The sequence below is a fragment of the Megalops cyprinoides genome, chromosome 24 (assembly GCF_013368585.1).
Source record: "Megalops cyprinoides isolate fMegCyp1 chromosome 24, fMegCyp1.pri, whole genome shotgun sequence".
NCBI classification, from domain to species: domain Eukaryota; kingdom Metazoa; phylum Chordata; class Actinopteri; order Elopiformes; family Megalopidae; genus Megalops; species Megalops cyprinoides.
The window spans coordinates 4,596,248-4,612,340 of record NC_050606.1 but is presented as its reverse complement, the minus strand read 5'-3'; the positions used below and the strand labels follow the sequence as shown (position 1 = coordinate 4,612,340).

The 16,093-nt window shown below is 42.4% G+C and overlaps 1 protein-coding gene across 1 annotated transcript in view; it reads right to left on the bottom strand.

Moving 5' to 3' along the window:
* Positions 1 to 11,399: 11,399 nt before the first annotated feature.
* The window catches only part of dnajb6a (DnaJ heat shock protein family (Hsp40) member B6a), a 28,106-nt gene continuing 23,412 nt past the window's right edge, over positions 11,400 to 16,093 (bottom strand). The window contains exons 9-10 of the mRNA XM_036519401.1: positions 12,408 to 12,551; positions 11,400 to 12,073 (exon numbers count right to left, since the gene is read on the bottom strand). Of these exons, the coding sequence (XP_036375294.1) occupies positions 11,976 to 12,073; positions 12,408 to 12,551 (242 nt within the window). The 3' untranslated portion in view covers positions 11,400 to 11,975. The remainder of the gene's footprint in view (positions 12,074 to 12,407; positions 12,552 to 16,093) is intronic.

The following is a 16,093-nucleotide window of genomic DNA, read 5'->3' as shown; positions in this document are numbered from 1 at the left end:
TAGTTTAAACCATTGCTAAGGTTGTTGCCATTGGTGCAAAGCGTTTAACTTCAGGTAACCATTGGCTAATGAGGTGCAATAAAATAACAGGTAAGGGCTGTTGGAAAGATCACTGTACTTTTCGCTGTAAAATAGCAGGATGAATTTCTCCGCAGCCGACATCTGAAAGATAAAAAAGAATCCTCCACTTTAATCACCGGGAAAATGTCTCCTCATTACAGCGTAGTCCCCCCCCACCTTTAGTTATTAATAGGCGATGGCGAGACACTGACATTTCCCAGCGTTTCATCCCAGGATGCAGTGCGGACACTTCTGGCATTTGGGTGATCGTTTTCATCAGTGTCGCCCGCGCGGCGTGGCCGCGGTGACCCCAATATTACACACTGTCGCTCAGCGCAAGTGAGTTTATCAACACGCATCCAATCGCCACGCACCAGGGGATTTTAACCATTTGCATACAAAAATTGCTTTCTTCTGTGCAGTGAGAAAAGCCTCTTTTGCATAATTACTAATGATAAGGAGATTGCTGACAAAATCTGTAATTGGAAATTAGGATGAAAATATTATTAGAGTTTAAAGGGGGGGGGGGGGTGAAATGGTACATAGAGCATGACAACAGAGTGAGATCATTGGTACAATCTGTGTTGAGGGGGAATGTGTGGAGGAGTGAGAAGGGCTAAGAGGTTCTTCATTAAGAGCTGTAACCTGGAGGAGATTCTCTCTTATGCCCACGAATGTGACTTTACTGCAAGTAATCAAAGAATTTTTTTTCCCCAATAAGTGAACATCCTCGCTCGCGTCTAAGAAACTGTTTTTTTTTCTTTTCCTCCCGCTTTCATCCTCTGCTCATTTCATCTCTGTTCGCCTTCTCTGGGAGGCCCTCGAGTGCAGCAGAGAGAAGCGTGTACTGGCCCCGGCCCTTGAGATCCGTGCTGTGGACAGTGATCCCGTCTATTTAACTGCAGGTCTGCTTCTATGACCTGCCATACTCTCCGTCCCCAGATCACAGACCCTATTTGTGTGACAGAGAAGCACCTGATTCCTCTGGCCTGTAAATCACTGTGGAATATCAGGATATGGTAAGCACCTCAATTTGTTTAATGCTCTCGTGTGTTAGATCAAAATCCCTCTGTGAAGTTCCTGTGTGACAAAGTAGGAAATGTTGGTGAGGAGTCTTATGATGACGGAGTAAAAGTGTATATATGTTCTTGGTGGATGTGCAGTTGCTATGGCTGCATTTGCTGTTCATCTTAAATGTAGCCCTAATCCTGCCCCCCCCCCGCCCCCCACCCTTAGCACGCTGTCTGTCAACAGGCATGCTGGGTATTGGTCCATTTCCGCCCAGGTGAGGGTGCCCTGAAGCCCTGAGTCAAAGGCCAGGATGAAATGCTACACTGCCATTTACGTGGTTTCATACAGCACAGTAAAGTGGCGTTTTTTCACAATATAACCTGACTTACATAAATTAGGTGCTTTTATGACTACATCAAAGAGCGTTATAATAATAATAAAAGTCAGAAAGTATACTGCTGTATGACAAATCTTACTGCGGGAAAAGTACCTTTAAAAAATCAAAATCTAAAAAATCTTCCCTCTTACACTCCTGTTAGAATGGATGACTTTTCAGAAAATGCTAATGGTATTTCCCCTGAACTCAGTCACGAGAGTCCAGGCTGAGAAAAAGAAGTTAAGTGTATCTGGCTGAGCTAGATCTAAAGCCCAAGCACTTTAACGTTAATTCACCGCATCAAAACACGCTGACTGAATGGCAAGAGGAATTTCCACAGAGCGGTATTTAAATGACATTTTTCCTCCAGCTCGAACCATCACCTTGTGACATCAGTGGCCAGTGAGATTAGCAATGCAGGATCAGAACTGCAAGGCACTTACGGAGGGCACAGGAAACATTGAAAATGTACTGCAAAAATACTGCGGTGTGTTTTGCTTTCATGGACAGCCAAAATGACAATGTATTCAGTTCTACCCGAATTCTTATATTGTTTAAATGAATGCTAAAATTGCTAAATGATAAAATGAATGCTAAAATCTGGTATTTAAATGCTAATACCAGAAACACCAGTTCAACACACTGTGCATACACACACACACACAAACACACACACACATACACATATGTGTTACTTTTAAATGATAAATTGTAAACATGAAAGATAGGCCTTCATGATATAATAAAACATCACAATAGGCCTCAAGGAAATTATGTGAATTCCAGGAGTGTGTCTTTTCAGGAAGACAGAGCTTAAGAGCCGCTGGCAAAAACGGTTTAGAGCATCTTCATCCAGCAAATCTTCAGACTGGAGAGCTCTGGCCTTTTCATACTGCCGAGATGATTTCCATTGTTTTTTTTGTTTTTTTTTTGCCCTATGTTTTGTCACCCATCTAAAAAGGAATCCCGGGGGTCAGGCGGCTCATTGTAAACCCTTCATGCTTTTCCTGCACAAATAACAGATATTGACCTCTGACCCCTCCCTTTGCATATGAATGGACATCAGTATTCCGGAGTCACCGCTGTGGCAGCCGGGGACAGTGCAAATGCCGCTTCCCGATTTTAAAGCTGCGGATTTTTTAATGAACCCTGAAGAGGAGGCGGAGGAAGGGGCGAGGGGGGGTGGTGGGGGCTGTGTGTGTGTGGGGGGGGGGGGGGGTGGGGGGGGATATTGAGCTCATCTGCATTACAGATCAGGCCACTCTGAGAAAATCAACCATCCATAATTCATTACATGTTTCCCGCCGAGCCTGGAGACGGCAGCGATCCTAGCAACAGGATCCTAGCAACAGCGACAACTCTCCCCCCAGCCTATCAGGCGGCGGGAAGCCTGATCCCACTTAACCTGCTGGGAGGGGAACTGAGAGGAAAAATGGAGCTTCCTCTCTCTGCTGCTGAGGCAGGCCCGGACCGGAGTCCTCATCGCTCCAACCCAAAAGTCCATTATCAGGTTAGAATGAGACACCAGGTTCCTTATGACGCCCTACTCTTTATTCATCCTACAAAGGATTTTTTTGTGTGTGTTTTAACCTCGATTCTGTGTAACCCATAAGAAATGCCAGATGTGTTTCCGCTTCAAAGGGAAAAGTGTTATATAGAAGGATGTTCTCATCTGACCTGTTTTCTGTCACTAATGAGTCATTTACCTTTACCCAGTTTCCTAAAACAGCTTTTCACTGTAAAAGTGGACAATTATATATTATAATGTGGTTATTACATATTTATAACATTGTAATTTATTTAGAGGATGATATAGCTAATATAAAGTCTAACTATGTAACATTTATTGCTTTTATGTTCATCAGATATTGCATTACTGTCACTTCCTTTTTGATATTTTTGGATCAACTCGGGCACAGCCACAATAACACAGCAAAGATTTAAAGAAACTCAATGCCAAATGGAGCTTTTAAGACTTAGAATTATCTTATAGAGGAGGGATGCTCTGAAGGTTGTTTGGAGTAGACTGATGGTATTCTTCTTCCTGCTTGTGAACAGCTTAAGCTTGCTAACACCCTTTCTATTCTTAGACTCAGGTAAAGAATGGATCTCCAGATAACATCTCTCACCAGAAAATGAAAATCTGCTAACAAAAGACAGATGCTAACTAGCATTAGATTCTCTAAAAGACCTGATGAGTTTTGTGTCTTTCAGTGCACACAGTTCACTTGTGATTCAGTGACTTCAGTCTGCATCTGTTAGCCCTTAACCATGGTAGAGAGCAGTAAAATCATATTTTCTAGATGGGCAAAACACACAATATCGTATAAAGTTTTATTTTTTGGTATTCTATAATCTTATCAGGCTTTCCAATAATGAGAGAAAGACACTTTTCAAATGAACCAGAGTGGTTTGGGTCTTTTTAGCACTGGCAGATGGACAATCAAACCATCAAATTGTGTTTTGTGTTGTACTTTGAAAATAAAATTTCTCCGGAGAAGTGTTCAGTGGGACAAAAACATTTTATAATAAAATTATCCTGGTTTTAAATGAAAGCGACAGACAGGTGTGAACTGGGGCAATATTGAGAAAACCGTAATTAACAAAAATGATACAGAAAATGAAATCAGGATAAACAATACAAACTAATTGCATTTTAGAACAAGAACAAATCATTGTATGAGCAGTGAGAGAGAGAGAGAGAGAGGCACACACAGAGAAAGAGTTCCTCAAACAAAAGCAATACCATAAACGTGAACAAGATAACCAGTATAACTTAACTAATGCAGTTCCAGGGTTTTTTTTTTTTTACATGCATAGAAACAGATGATTTTCCTGAGATAACAGCATGTGATGGGCAGTACTGGAGACCAGATAAATGAAATCGCAGCACCGTTTCAGGGAATTCGAACACGGAAACCTCTGCCTCCGCAGTGCTAACAAACCTCACTGCCTGGGCAAACAGACAGGGCGTCAGGCACTGCCGTGGACACGGCGTTCAATCTGCAAACGATCAACGGGACGAAAAGTCAACGTTGCAGCTGCCATCTGATTCTCCACCCCTCGGCCCTCCCTACATCAATATTCCTCCAGTAAGCCTACTGTGTCATTACTGCTGACCAGAGCCAGAGGAGCGAGCTGTCAAACTGATAGGACTGTGTCTATATGATTATATAGTGTGGTAACACAATGACGTACCAGACAGTAATCAGCAGCTGTGAATATGACGATGGCAGATCGTCAACTAGAAGAACATGCATGACAAAATGTTAATGACTTCAGGATTATTCCCCCACAAACTTTGCTTTAAATGTGATTGTGTAGCTCGGTGGTGGAGCATTTGACTGCACATCAAAAGGCCCAAGGTTTAAATCCTGGTTCCTTCTGGGAAAAATGCTTTCCTTTGACTGCTAGATATAACAGCATTATATGTACAAGATATTAATTTCAGGCATTTTTGTCAAGAGAAGGAAAGTCATGCATTTGATCACTGCTGTAGAGACCCCAATTCTGGTACCCCCTGTTATCACAATATTTAGCAAAAGGTGAATGATCACCTTTATTTTATTGGTAATTTAATAGATGGAAATAAATAATTTGTCTTTATAGATAATCAAATGGAGATATCATCAATATCTGTGGTGTCTATGGATTGTGTATTTGATTGGACATGCAATCTCTGTGCTATTTTTACTCTATTTTTACTCTGGGTGAAAGCAACAACAACTGAATTTTTCAATCAGTAGACTACTCTGATTCCATGGAACAGTTAATTTTCCCTGTAGTGCTGTGAGTCATATTCCAGGAAATGTTACCTATGACAATGTGAACACCCCTCAGCCTTTCAGAGGAAGAGTGAATAGTTTTGGGAAGCTGTACTGAGATTGCACTTTTCAGTTAATTTAATTGTGGGATATTTACTATAGAGCTAAAGGGTGGTGTATCTCAGTAACAGAGCATTTGACTGCAGATCAGGAGGTTCAAATCCTGGTGTTTCCTATGGTCAGTTTGGTGTTTGTCATGATGACATCACCATGTATCACCACTGTTATTGCCAGTTTCTTTTTTCCTAAATGCACATTATTTTTGCCTATAAAAAAGTAATGATGTTGTCAGTTTGGCAGGGCCTTCGTGCCAAAGGATATTTTCAAGGATAGTTTAAATAGAAATGCTGTTCAGGCAAGTGTGTTATACTTACATTTAACAGAGATGTTAACAGTTCTTCAGAATATAACTGTATAATAAATGCGATTATATTCGTACACAGGGAGGTACAGTGTATTGTTGCAGTCGGCTGTTAAAAATTAGTATTCAGGACGTGTGAAACTGAAACAATTCAAATGAGCCCCTGCGTGGGTTTGAATCTCATTGAAATACAGTTCTGACTGCTGCACAGACAGGGTGACACCTAGTTAATTTGGTTCAGGATCCAGAACCACTGCAGCCTGTAATGTGATCTCACAATGTGTGCTTAAATTCAAGCGGACTGAATCAGTCTCGCCAGGGAATGAGTCATCATGGCTGTACTTTGTTTGAAAATCAGCAGCAACTATTGGATTTTGGCCACATTGGCTAATTACGCGTTTCTAGTGTTGCTTTCTCCAGCTAATCTCTTTCTTTTTTATCAGGATATACATGTTAGTGATAATATCACTTTGTGGCCCAAGGATCACTGATACATTGATGAACGCAGTGAATAAAAAATCAGGAAATTTGCCAAAATTTGACACACATCACTTTCAGCAGTTGCCTTCTTCTTCGGTCAGGTAGATCTGGACGTGAAGAATGTTCTGCCAGTTATGCTCTCACATACTGTGACTGACCTCACCACAGGCAGATGGACATCCCTCCACCTGCCCTGTGCTACCAGGCAGCAGTGTACCGGTGGACTGCAGCGACGGCATGGAGATTGTTTGGTATTTGAGAGGGAAGGCTGCACTGATGAAAATGCTAACATATTTGTGTCATCCTATTTACAAAAAGTACAGCGCAGATTTTGACAACCGTGATTTCATTTTGTTGCTTGTCATGGTCAGAGCTGGTGTGTAAAATCTCATCAGAACTTATGGTGAAATGGCTGAGATATCTGATGTCGAATTTCACCAGTTTGCCTTGAAAGCTGGTTCAAAATTGAACTATAGCGTGACTACTCTCTGGCTATGATATTACATTAATGCTTTTCATACATTTCATACATTCATGCATTTCATTTTTGAAGAGGCACAGAATTCAAGGATTCAGGAATCAGGAAAAGAATATTGAATAAATAAAGACAATTACATATTCAGTCAGGGTCAGTCATATTAAAGTAACGGCAATATGAAACATCTTTCATTATATTGAAACTGTCTACTTACCTTGAGTAAAGGCTGTTACAGAAACACACTTCGTAATGTTGAACAAAATATTATAATGCGTAACCTTCACTGTATGTAGTATCGGTACTCTTTCTTGCTGAGGTCACTACTGAGCACACAGTTGTGACTGCAATGAAAGCTTGTCCTGCTCTACTACAGTGCCTCCATACCATAATCCAAAAGGTACCCTTTTTGTTTCAACTGTTTTTAATTGACCAGACCTAAGGTGTTCACTGAATACTGGTACTTTTACTAAAGTTTGGACTCACTTGATTAAGATAATGGGAAGCATACTTTCAAATACATTTTTATCTTATAAAGACTTATGCTTAAATGCTTGAAATTTGTCTCTTAGACAAACATAAATAGTGAAGTTGATCCCCAAGTATGAATTTCTTTCCGAAAAAATGTTTTAATTTTTGAAGAATCTAAAATATAAGATGTGATTTTAACATAAATTGTGAATTGTGATTGATTGTTTTTTTTTTTTGGTCAGTTCCATCTGTTTCATTTCATAGTTTTGATATCTTTACTATTATTCTAAAACATGGAAAACAGTAAAAAAATAAAGAAAAACCCTTCAATGAGCAGGTGTGTCCAAACTTTTGGCTGGTACTGTATGTTGACAAGTAAGCAACTGCATGTATGACTCTCAAATATAACTGTGTTTTGAGTATAGCTACTTGTTAAACAGATATGAGGAATCTGACTCGATAGAGCTTATCCATTTATGATCTGGGCTCTAAAATAGTTAACTAATAGATCAACTAATTACCCTCAATAAAAAAAAAAAAAAAGTATCAATTACTGCACACAGTGTGTATTTCAGAACAGAACGTAAGAAGAAGTGGTGTACCTTTACTTTTAAATCCTTCCACTATATATGCACCCTTCCAACAATCCATTTATTTCACAAATGTTCAACAGGAGGTGCCAGCGAGTGATATGAATTCATTTAACTGCCCAATCAAAGCTAACCAATTAAGAGGTCAGCTGGAATTAAAAGCAGAATGCTCCGTGTGTCCCCAGGACCAGGGAGGTGAAGTGCTGTTCTGATACCCTGAGAATACTGCTGTTTCCTTTGTGTTGATTTACGAGTGTGAGCTTCGGCCCGTCTGTCCCGCTCTCTCCTCAGGAAATCGCATTCGCCTTTCCTGCTCTTATCCTTTGTGTTCTCAAACACCACTTAGTTTAATCAGCAGCTGCATACGACTAACTGACAATGTCCTCTAATTAGCATGGCTCCTGACAAAGTGAGGGAAGGAGACAAGGAGCCAACAGTGATTCAGCACATTGGCAAACACAGCCACGGCCTGTGGCAGCTACATCCTGTTGAGGTATAATGACCAGATCAAACCTTCTGTTTGAAGCTTTGTTGTAATGTATAAGCCCAGAACATTGATTTTTTTTTTTTTTTTGGTATGCTTACAGACAGAAAGAAACAGTGGCAGTGTTTCTTTGTTAAATCATCCAATTGATCAATAAAAAAAAAAAAAAAAAGTAAAAAAAAAACTTGATACAATCTTTTTGTACTTCAGGTAACAGTTCATTTTGGAAGAAAAATGCTAGGTACACAACAATCAAAAATCACCCAGAAAGATCCTAAGCAAATGTTAATTTGTCTTCATATGTGTCCATGTATGAATGAAGCGATATTGTGATGAATTAATACAGTACACTGCCAGCTCAGATATAGCTTCAGATTTGGAGAGAAAAGTCATCATTTGTTACGGTTATCAGTGGGCTGTGCACCTGAGGATCACGGGTTTGAATCCTGGACTGGACAGGGCCTGGGGCATACTGATGTTCTGTGGGAATCAATGTATAAATAAAATGTGTGATGTATAAATGTGTGATGTGGCATTGCAAGCCTCCATGGATGAGCATCTCAGCTGAGAAAATACATACAAAAGATAAAAACCAAATAGTGATGGGTTGTGTTTTTAAAAACCTTACCGGAACCATAATGTACTCCATGCAAAATGCACAGGATCAAATACTCCTTCAACATTTCTATTACTTTGGACTTTGGATAAAATCAATGCTTCTCAATGCTTAAAGTAAGTGGTTAATGTTAGAAATATGTATATAACAAACTTAAAAGCTTGTCTGTCTTTTTATTGGCATAAAATCATTTTGCCTAATCTTTTCCATGTTTAAAAGCGCTACCTCCCTGAGGTAGTTTTGATGCCACTGAGTGAAGTGTGCTGGTATCTCTGTTTATCAGATAGACAGCCGCAGCCGCTGTGCATGATGGGAGATTTCTCTTAAATACATGCACAATGAGATGCAGAGGCTGTCTGTTATCTTTTTACCCTGCATACCTCCATTTCCTTACCCCCTTAAGATATTTTATTGCGCAGGCAAAGCCAGGCCGTTGTTTTATTTGAGGGAAAAGTGAAGTGCTGTTTTTTTTTTTTTTTTTTTTTTTCCCTTTGTTTGTCAGTCAGGTCGTTGTGAGGCTCTCTGCTGTTGATCTATTTTGGGTACGCTGCAGTTGTGGGGGTGGAGCCAGAGGGCAGGGTGATGGGTGCACTTCGCGGAGGGAGTTTTGAGGTGGAAGTATCGACACGATTCCCACATCTTCTACCGACTCCGGCAGGACTGGCCTCTCGGAGCTCTGCTTTTTGTTTTTCTTCTGTTCACTCGCTTTTCCCTGCTGTCACGCCACTCTTCGTACAGTCACACTTTCAGTAGCAGCTGTGTCCCAGCGTCTAGTGTTGGCCATCTGGAGATGGCCTTGATCTGGAGATAAAGGAGCTGATTAAGACTTGTGTCATAGTGGGCCTAATTAAAAGCTTTACTTAAAACTGTCCTTGAAAAGAAATTAATCTTGGTCTTTTATGTCTTTTTTTGTCTTATAAAAGTGGGCCAGAGCAGGCCAGTATTAAACATAAGGTAAGAACTGGGTTTGTCAGAAGCTGTTGGTTGCTCAGTAATCTAGACACCAAATCAACACCATACCTCAGAAAAGATGTTTTTAGTCCATTAAGGGTCACTGGGTATAGCCTTGTCTGCTCTGCACAGATTATCATTTCTGTCACATATTCATATGGTCTAGAAAAGGTGACACGTGCGTCTGTTTTGTGGATTGGAAAGCACAACCACAGGACCCTTCTCCTGGCGGAGGGTGAACGGAGTAAGAATTTGTTACTCCAAGAAAATCTGGGGAGCTGCCTGATATCCTGTTATCAGGGTCCATTTCCACAAAATTCCACAATCTCACTCCATAAACACATCACCTGGTTTCCATTTGTGCCCAGCAACAGCTGAGAGCTGAGGGACAGATAGGGATCAGGAGCTTGCATTGGGTCACGGTTCGAATGGCTGATATGACTGCAGGGTAGAGCAGCAGAATGGATAGAGGCCAAGGCCTGCATGTTTACAACCTCCCTCCACTCCAATAACAAACTGCATATCACCCACCCCAAAATGGATTATATAGATACAACCACCTGCTGAATCTCCTATTAATATTGGTGTCCTACCAATACCGCGACCGTACTGATTTCTGCATTAGGTTATTAGATTTTTTAGAAAGTTGTACTTTTTGGCTCTGACTGGGTTTCTTCAATGGGTTATGAAGAAGACTTTGATTTGATGAGCGGGAGGATCTTTGTCTAGCATCTGTTGAACTTTTTTAACTTGTCTAAGAAGTGGTCTTTTTCATCTAACATGGACAAAATAAGTCAGTGCATGACATAATGCTGCAGTCATGTTGGATAGTTTATAAAGCAGTAATTAACATCAGAAAACTGACTAAAATTTGGTACTTTGGTACGCCATGCCAAACCACGCTGCTTTGATCAAGACCGAAACTTAGCCACAAAAAGCCGTGCCAGCAGAGGAAATGACTTAGCATGTGGGATGCCGAAATATTTCACATTCAAAACACTCTCCTCTCTGATGGAGAACCAGTTCGAGAAGGCCTTGAGTGTATGAATACATAAGGTTATGGTCAAGTCAAGTCCAGCCCATTGTTTCATCGAGACTGCTTTATTCTGAACTGTTAACGGGAGCAGCTCTGATACACCTTGCTCTGTTTTCAGTACATTTCCTTAGCAGATGCTCCTATCCAGAGCGACTCACGTAGCGTACAATTTTTTACATGTTTTCCATTTATGCAGCTGTGGATGTTCGCTGAGGCAGTTTGGGTGAGTTACCTCGCCTCAGGGTACAACAGCAGTGGCCCGCCTGGGAATTGGACTGCAGCTTTGGCGTTGCGAGCCGCCACCCTGTGTGTCTGTGTGTGTGCACTGCCATCCCTCTGGCCCTGCGGACCTCCCGCATCCCGCGGTCCTGTGCGAGAGCGTATTAACAGGCGCACGGAGTGGCTGAACTGCACTACCTGCTCCCAAGCATCACGACTCGCCGGTGGTGCTGCGTATGGTAAACAGGGCCTAATCTGATGCTGGTTGCAGGGCTGTGATCAAAGATTTACCTGCCTGTCTTTCATTCTGTTTATTGATTTATTGATCTGTTGTTAGATTGGTGAACAGAGACTCCTCAGCAGAGGGAAAGTTGCTCTTTCGGGTGGCTGTGTAGCATAGCGCTAAGGAGTGGGACTCTTAACCGAAAGGTTGTTGGTGCGATTCCCCACTGGAGTACTCCTGCTGTATGTAACCCAGAATTGCCTCAATAAAAATCCTATATAAATAGGTAGCATGTTAAAAAGAAAAACTGTAAGTCACTCTGGGTAAGAGTGTCTACTAAATGACAATAATGTAACGTGATATTATGCCATAGTGTAACATGTTGTATGTTCTGGTACATGGACATACGGTACGGGATTTGTTGATTCAGTTCCGACAGTAAAGAAACTCATTGATTTTCAGTGGCTGGTAAATCAGCGTGTGATCTCACCTTTAAACTACCTCAAGGAGTCAGGCTGTGTGTTAGTTGCAGTGCATAGTTGTTGCTTTTGTGTTTTTTTATTGATCCGTCTGTAATTCAGGTTTCTTATTTGTGCACCTGGGTGCTCCGACCACAACATGTTCAAAATACACTCTGACAATCCTGACTGTGGTACTTCCCCAAATGAAAGATGCATGGGGTGAAATTGCACTGAAGGGTTGAAAGACTGTGGGGAAATTGCATGCTGGGGGTAAGGCCGTTCACTCTAATTCGTATTTTACACCCTCATCCAGTCGCCATGCTGGGGTCGTTCATTATTAAAACCAGGTGCTGGTCCCGTGAGCCACTCTGGGGAGCTTCTTCTTCTTGGGCTCCACCCTTGGCCTCAGTTTCTTCCTCCTGGCGTCAGTGTATCCTAGAGGAAAAAATACGATCGAAACACACCTCACCTCACAGCATTACAGCTAATTACACTGTACTGAACTTTACAATGCAGGCCGCCAGTTTTAATTTCATGGTATATATAGTGTAAGGCACAACTGTTACCTTAAATCGATCCCAGTTACAAACGCTCTTGGAACGTGTTCATTTTTATAACAGGGGCCAGGGTACTTCTCCATGCGGAATCTACCTGCACAATTCCCACACCTGTGCATCTCTCCTTTCCTTCCCCCTGCTTTCCCCCTGTGCGTCTGCTATCTCCTTCCCCCTGCTCTCTCTCTGCTCTCTGAGAAATGCTGGGTTCCCACCTGCAGCTAGGCCCAGGCCCTGCAGGCCTTCCTCCTCTTCCTCAGCAGGGTTCTGGGGCGCGTTCCTCAGGTAGCGCTGGAAAGGGGCGGGGCCGGCCAGTGCGTTCTGCCTCCGGGTTCTACGCTCCTCCTCACTCGGCACACCTGAAGAGGAGGGAGAAGAGGGAGGAGCCACAAACAGGTGAACACAGCGCCGCTACACATCACCGGGACCCGGAACTTACCGTCACGTCACCACCACACGACTCATTTTAAGATTATCTCACTCTTTCCCTTTCCTTAGTGTTGTTCAAGCTGTCAACAAATCAACAAGTAATTAATTAATTATGCTTCATACTAATGTTATTACAAGGAATTTTAAAACTGTACCTGTGATCAAAGCGTTAGATCCAGAAACACGCTTAAAAAGTATGACAGAAAAGCAGTGGCTTTTTAGTCCAATGTCAGTGACTTCAGTCATCAGTGCTCAATTATATTTATTGAAAACAATATATACAAAAACGATGTTCAGGAGCTATATACATGTATATCAAAGGGTGTAAGTACCTGGTACACTGTAAGTGTTTGCCTTAATTTGCTGCACAGATTAAGATCAGACACTGCTCCCCAGATACACTGCCTCATGTGAGGGTAACATCGTACAGAGAAACTGACACGGCCTCCCAAGCTGCCATCTCCCTTTCATATCTGCGCGGTATATATTCATATTCCATCCATATTTCATGCGGCGCTCTTTATTGTGATTAGTCATGTAAATAAACATGAGATTTCTTTATTCCTTTCTCTCGGTCATTTACATTTATATTGAATTAGTGGCGGCGGGTAGAGGAGGCGGCGAGCGATTATGCTCTGAGATCGGGACCAGATTGCATCGGCATTGTGTTGTGTAATTAGAGGCAGAGCGGAAGAAAGAGGCCACATGTTCTCTGGCCGGACTTATTTTATTTAAAAGGTCTCAGCTACCTTTCAACACTCCTGTAAATATTTAATAGTCCGGCCTTTTCTAATACATTACATGTTATTAAAGACAAATATCAGAGCTGGATTTGCGCTGGCGAACATGCCGGCCGCTCTGCGCCGATTACGGCTGCAGGCTTGTTCTGTGTGGTGTGTTTATCTGACTGTATGTGCAGTTGAGGCCGCAGCTGAGAGTGCGATAAGTAAGCTATCAGACTAGGCTCTGTCGGAATGGCGCAATTTGCAAATGTATGCAATTCGACATTTGGTTGAGACATGTGTTTTTGAACACAGCGATTAGAGATCCTATCTCAGTCTAAAGGATTTATCAGATGTGCAGAGTGCTATTTAAGGGATGTGTACGGACAGGTGGTAAACTCACAGGGATAAAATGCTGTTGCACTGTGACATTGGAGTCTTGGAAAGATAGATCTAGTGACAGAATTCAGCTCATGAGACCAACATAAAGTGATTGACGGATGTGATATCTATTGTTGAAAATGTTCTGTAGCATGTAATTAATATGTTTCAGTAGACCTAGGGGCGTTTCTAGCTCTTGATAAGATCAGGGGCTCAAGTCAAGTTTGCCTGGGGTTTGTCTTTTATTATTTTTTGAAGGGAGATCGCCATTGGTAGGTTGGGGAGGTTATACCTACCCTTATAATAAATAAATGTTATCACACCTTCGGACTCTGCAAGTCGAGTTCCACTCTGTTACACAGTCTGTCTGTTGTTTTGCTATGAACACCTCCTTTTTCAGCGCGAAAATATTTGGGGCTATAGCCCCGAATGATCGGACCTAACGACGCCACTGGGTAGGCCTCTTATTCCGTGTTTCCCAACCCTGCTCCTGGAGGCACACTGTCCTGCATATCTTCTATGTATCCTTCCTGCTTGACTAAATCAGGTGTGCTCAGCTAATCAAAAGTGCCACTGATGAGTTCAGTCAGGTAGGTAGAGCAGGGATAGATAGAAGATATGCAGGACGGTGTGCCTTCAGGAGCAGGGTTGGGAAACGCTGCTCTTATTTATCTGATAAATCTATAAGTTGCCATTGATATATTGATAAAGAGAAAAAAGCACTAAACAAGCATGGGTGTTGGATTTTGGGGGGGGGGGTCAGGGGTACATGTCACCCTTAGTGCTGCGAGAATGTAACTGCTAACCATAGAGTAATGCGCTGTGCTAGTGGGATCGCTGCATGGCAACTGCTGTATCCAATGCAGTAGTGCTATTTACATGAATAGTAACTTCAGTTGTGTCCCCCCAAATATTTAGCCGAAACCCGTGCCCCCGCAAAGGAGTTGTGCAACCAGCAAGCTGCAGTTCTCTGTGTGTCATCCATCCCACATATAAACAGAACGCTGTGTTCTGACTGCATGTAAACACGCTCTCCACTGTCTGCCTCTTCCCAGTGCATTCTTTCCTTTGGTGTTCCTGTCTGGTTGCCATCTGGTTGCCATTGTGTCTTTAGTCTCTCGCAACTTTTTTTTTTTAATTCTCTGCTGTACAGATTCACTGGTCGTTATAGTCCGTGGATTGGCTGCTGTTGTGGGTCCTGTGAGTAGAATGAGCCACGCGCATGATTGAAAGATCGGGGAATGTGCATAATATTGATTGTTAAGAGAGAGCGTGTGTTTCTACTGTTAACTTGCTTGTCAGAATCCTCTCTTCAAACATCACATCAGCGGGTGGTCAGTTTTTACTGGCTGCTGATTCTCTTTCTCATAAGCTGTGCTTGCAATTCCCAGTGCTCATGATGCCAGTGAAATTTTTCAGACTTGATTGACAATGAATTCCAGCAGGTAGCATCTGGCATAAGCAATTATGTATCTGACACACCATAAGATCCATGCAGCCGATTTCAGCGCGCGCACCTTCAGCTTCAAAAACGACTGCAGCAAGCTTGTAATGCCTGTTATCAGGCTAAAAATGCACTGTCTGCTCTAGGCTTTAATTTGAAGTACAATTTAAATGATTTCATGGTAAATTTCACAGGCAATAGTAGCAGGGGAAGACTGTGCTGTTGTCTGTATCGCTGTCTATTTCATCAAAGATCTTAGGGCTCGGATTTGACAGGCAAACAGCGTGTCATATCCCCGGCTACATGCGAAAGAAAGAAATATGACAAAACCAGGAGTGAGAAGGAGCCAATTTATGAGCAGACTGAGAGACTCGGGCGCACAGGGCCTGCAGAACCACGGAAACAGCACAGGAAGGTGGGATTCGCCCATGAGCAGAAAGACTCGCCGTTACGGAGAGGCCGCGCTTTGACCCGCGGCGAATTTGCGTTTGACTAGTGCAAAGGGAACAGTGGCACAGAAGCGTAGGTAGGTATCAAGGACGCGGCGTCCAAATAAATTAGCCTTCCCATCAGAGGAGCACAATGAGACGAAGCTCTCTCTGTTCCGCGCGCGCGGAAGCACACTCATTCAGAAGCACCTTTGCTCCCAGCCTCCCCCACCACCCCGGGCTTTCTGTCTCAGATAGCGTTTATTCAGCCTTGAAAAGCAGGGCCGAAGATTATGTCTCGAAATTAAACACAGCGGAGTAATTCTCAGTTGCCCCTGACGAGCCGGAGTCCGCCGGCCGCATTCACGTCTGCCTGAGCTTCCTCGGCTTTGCCAATCAATATTTGTTTCTAATTATTGTTTCTAAGGTCATTACCTGAGCGATAAGACTAAATATTCCGAGAACAAAACACGCAGAGATGCTAAATCCATTATCTT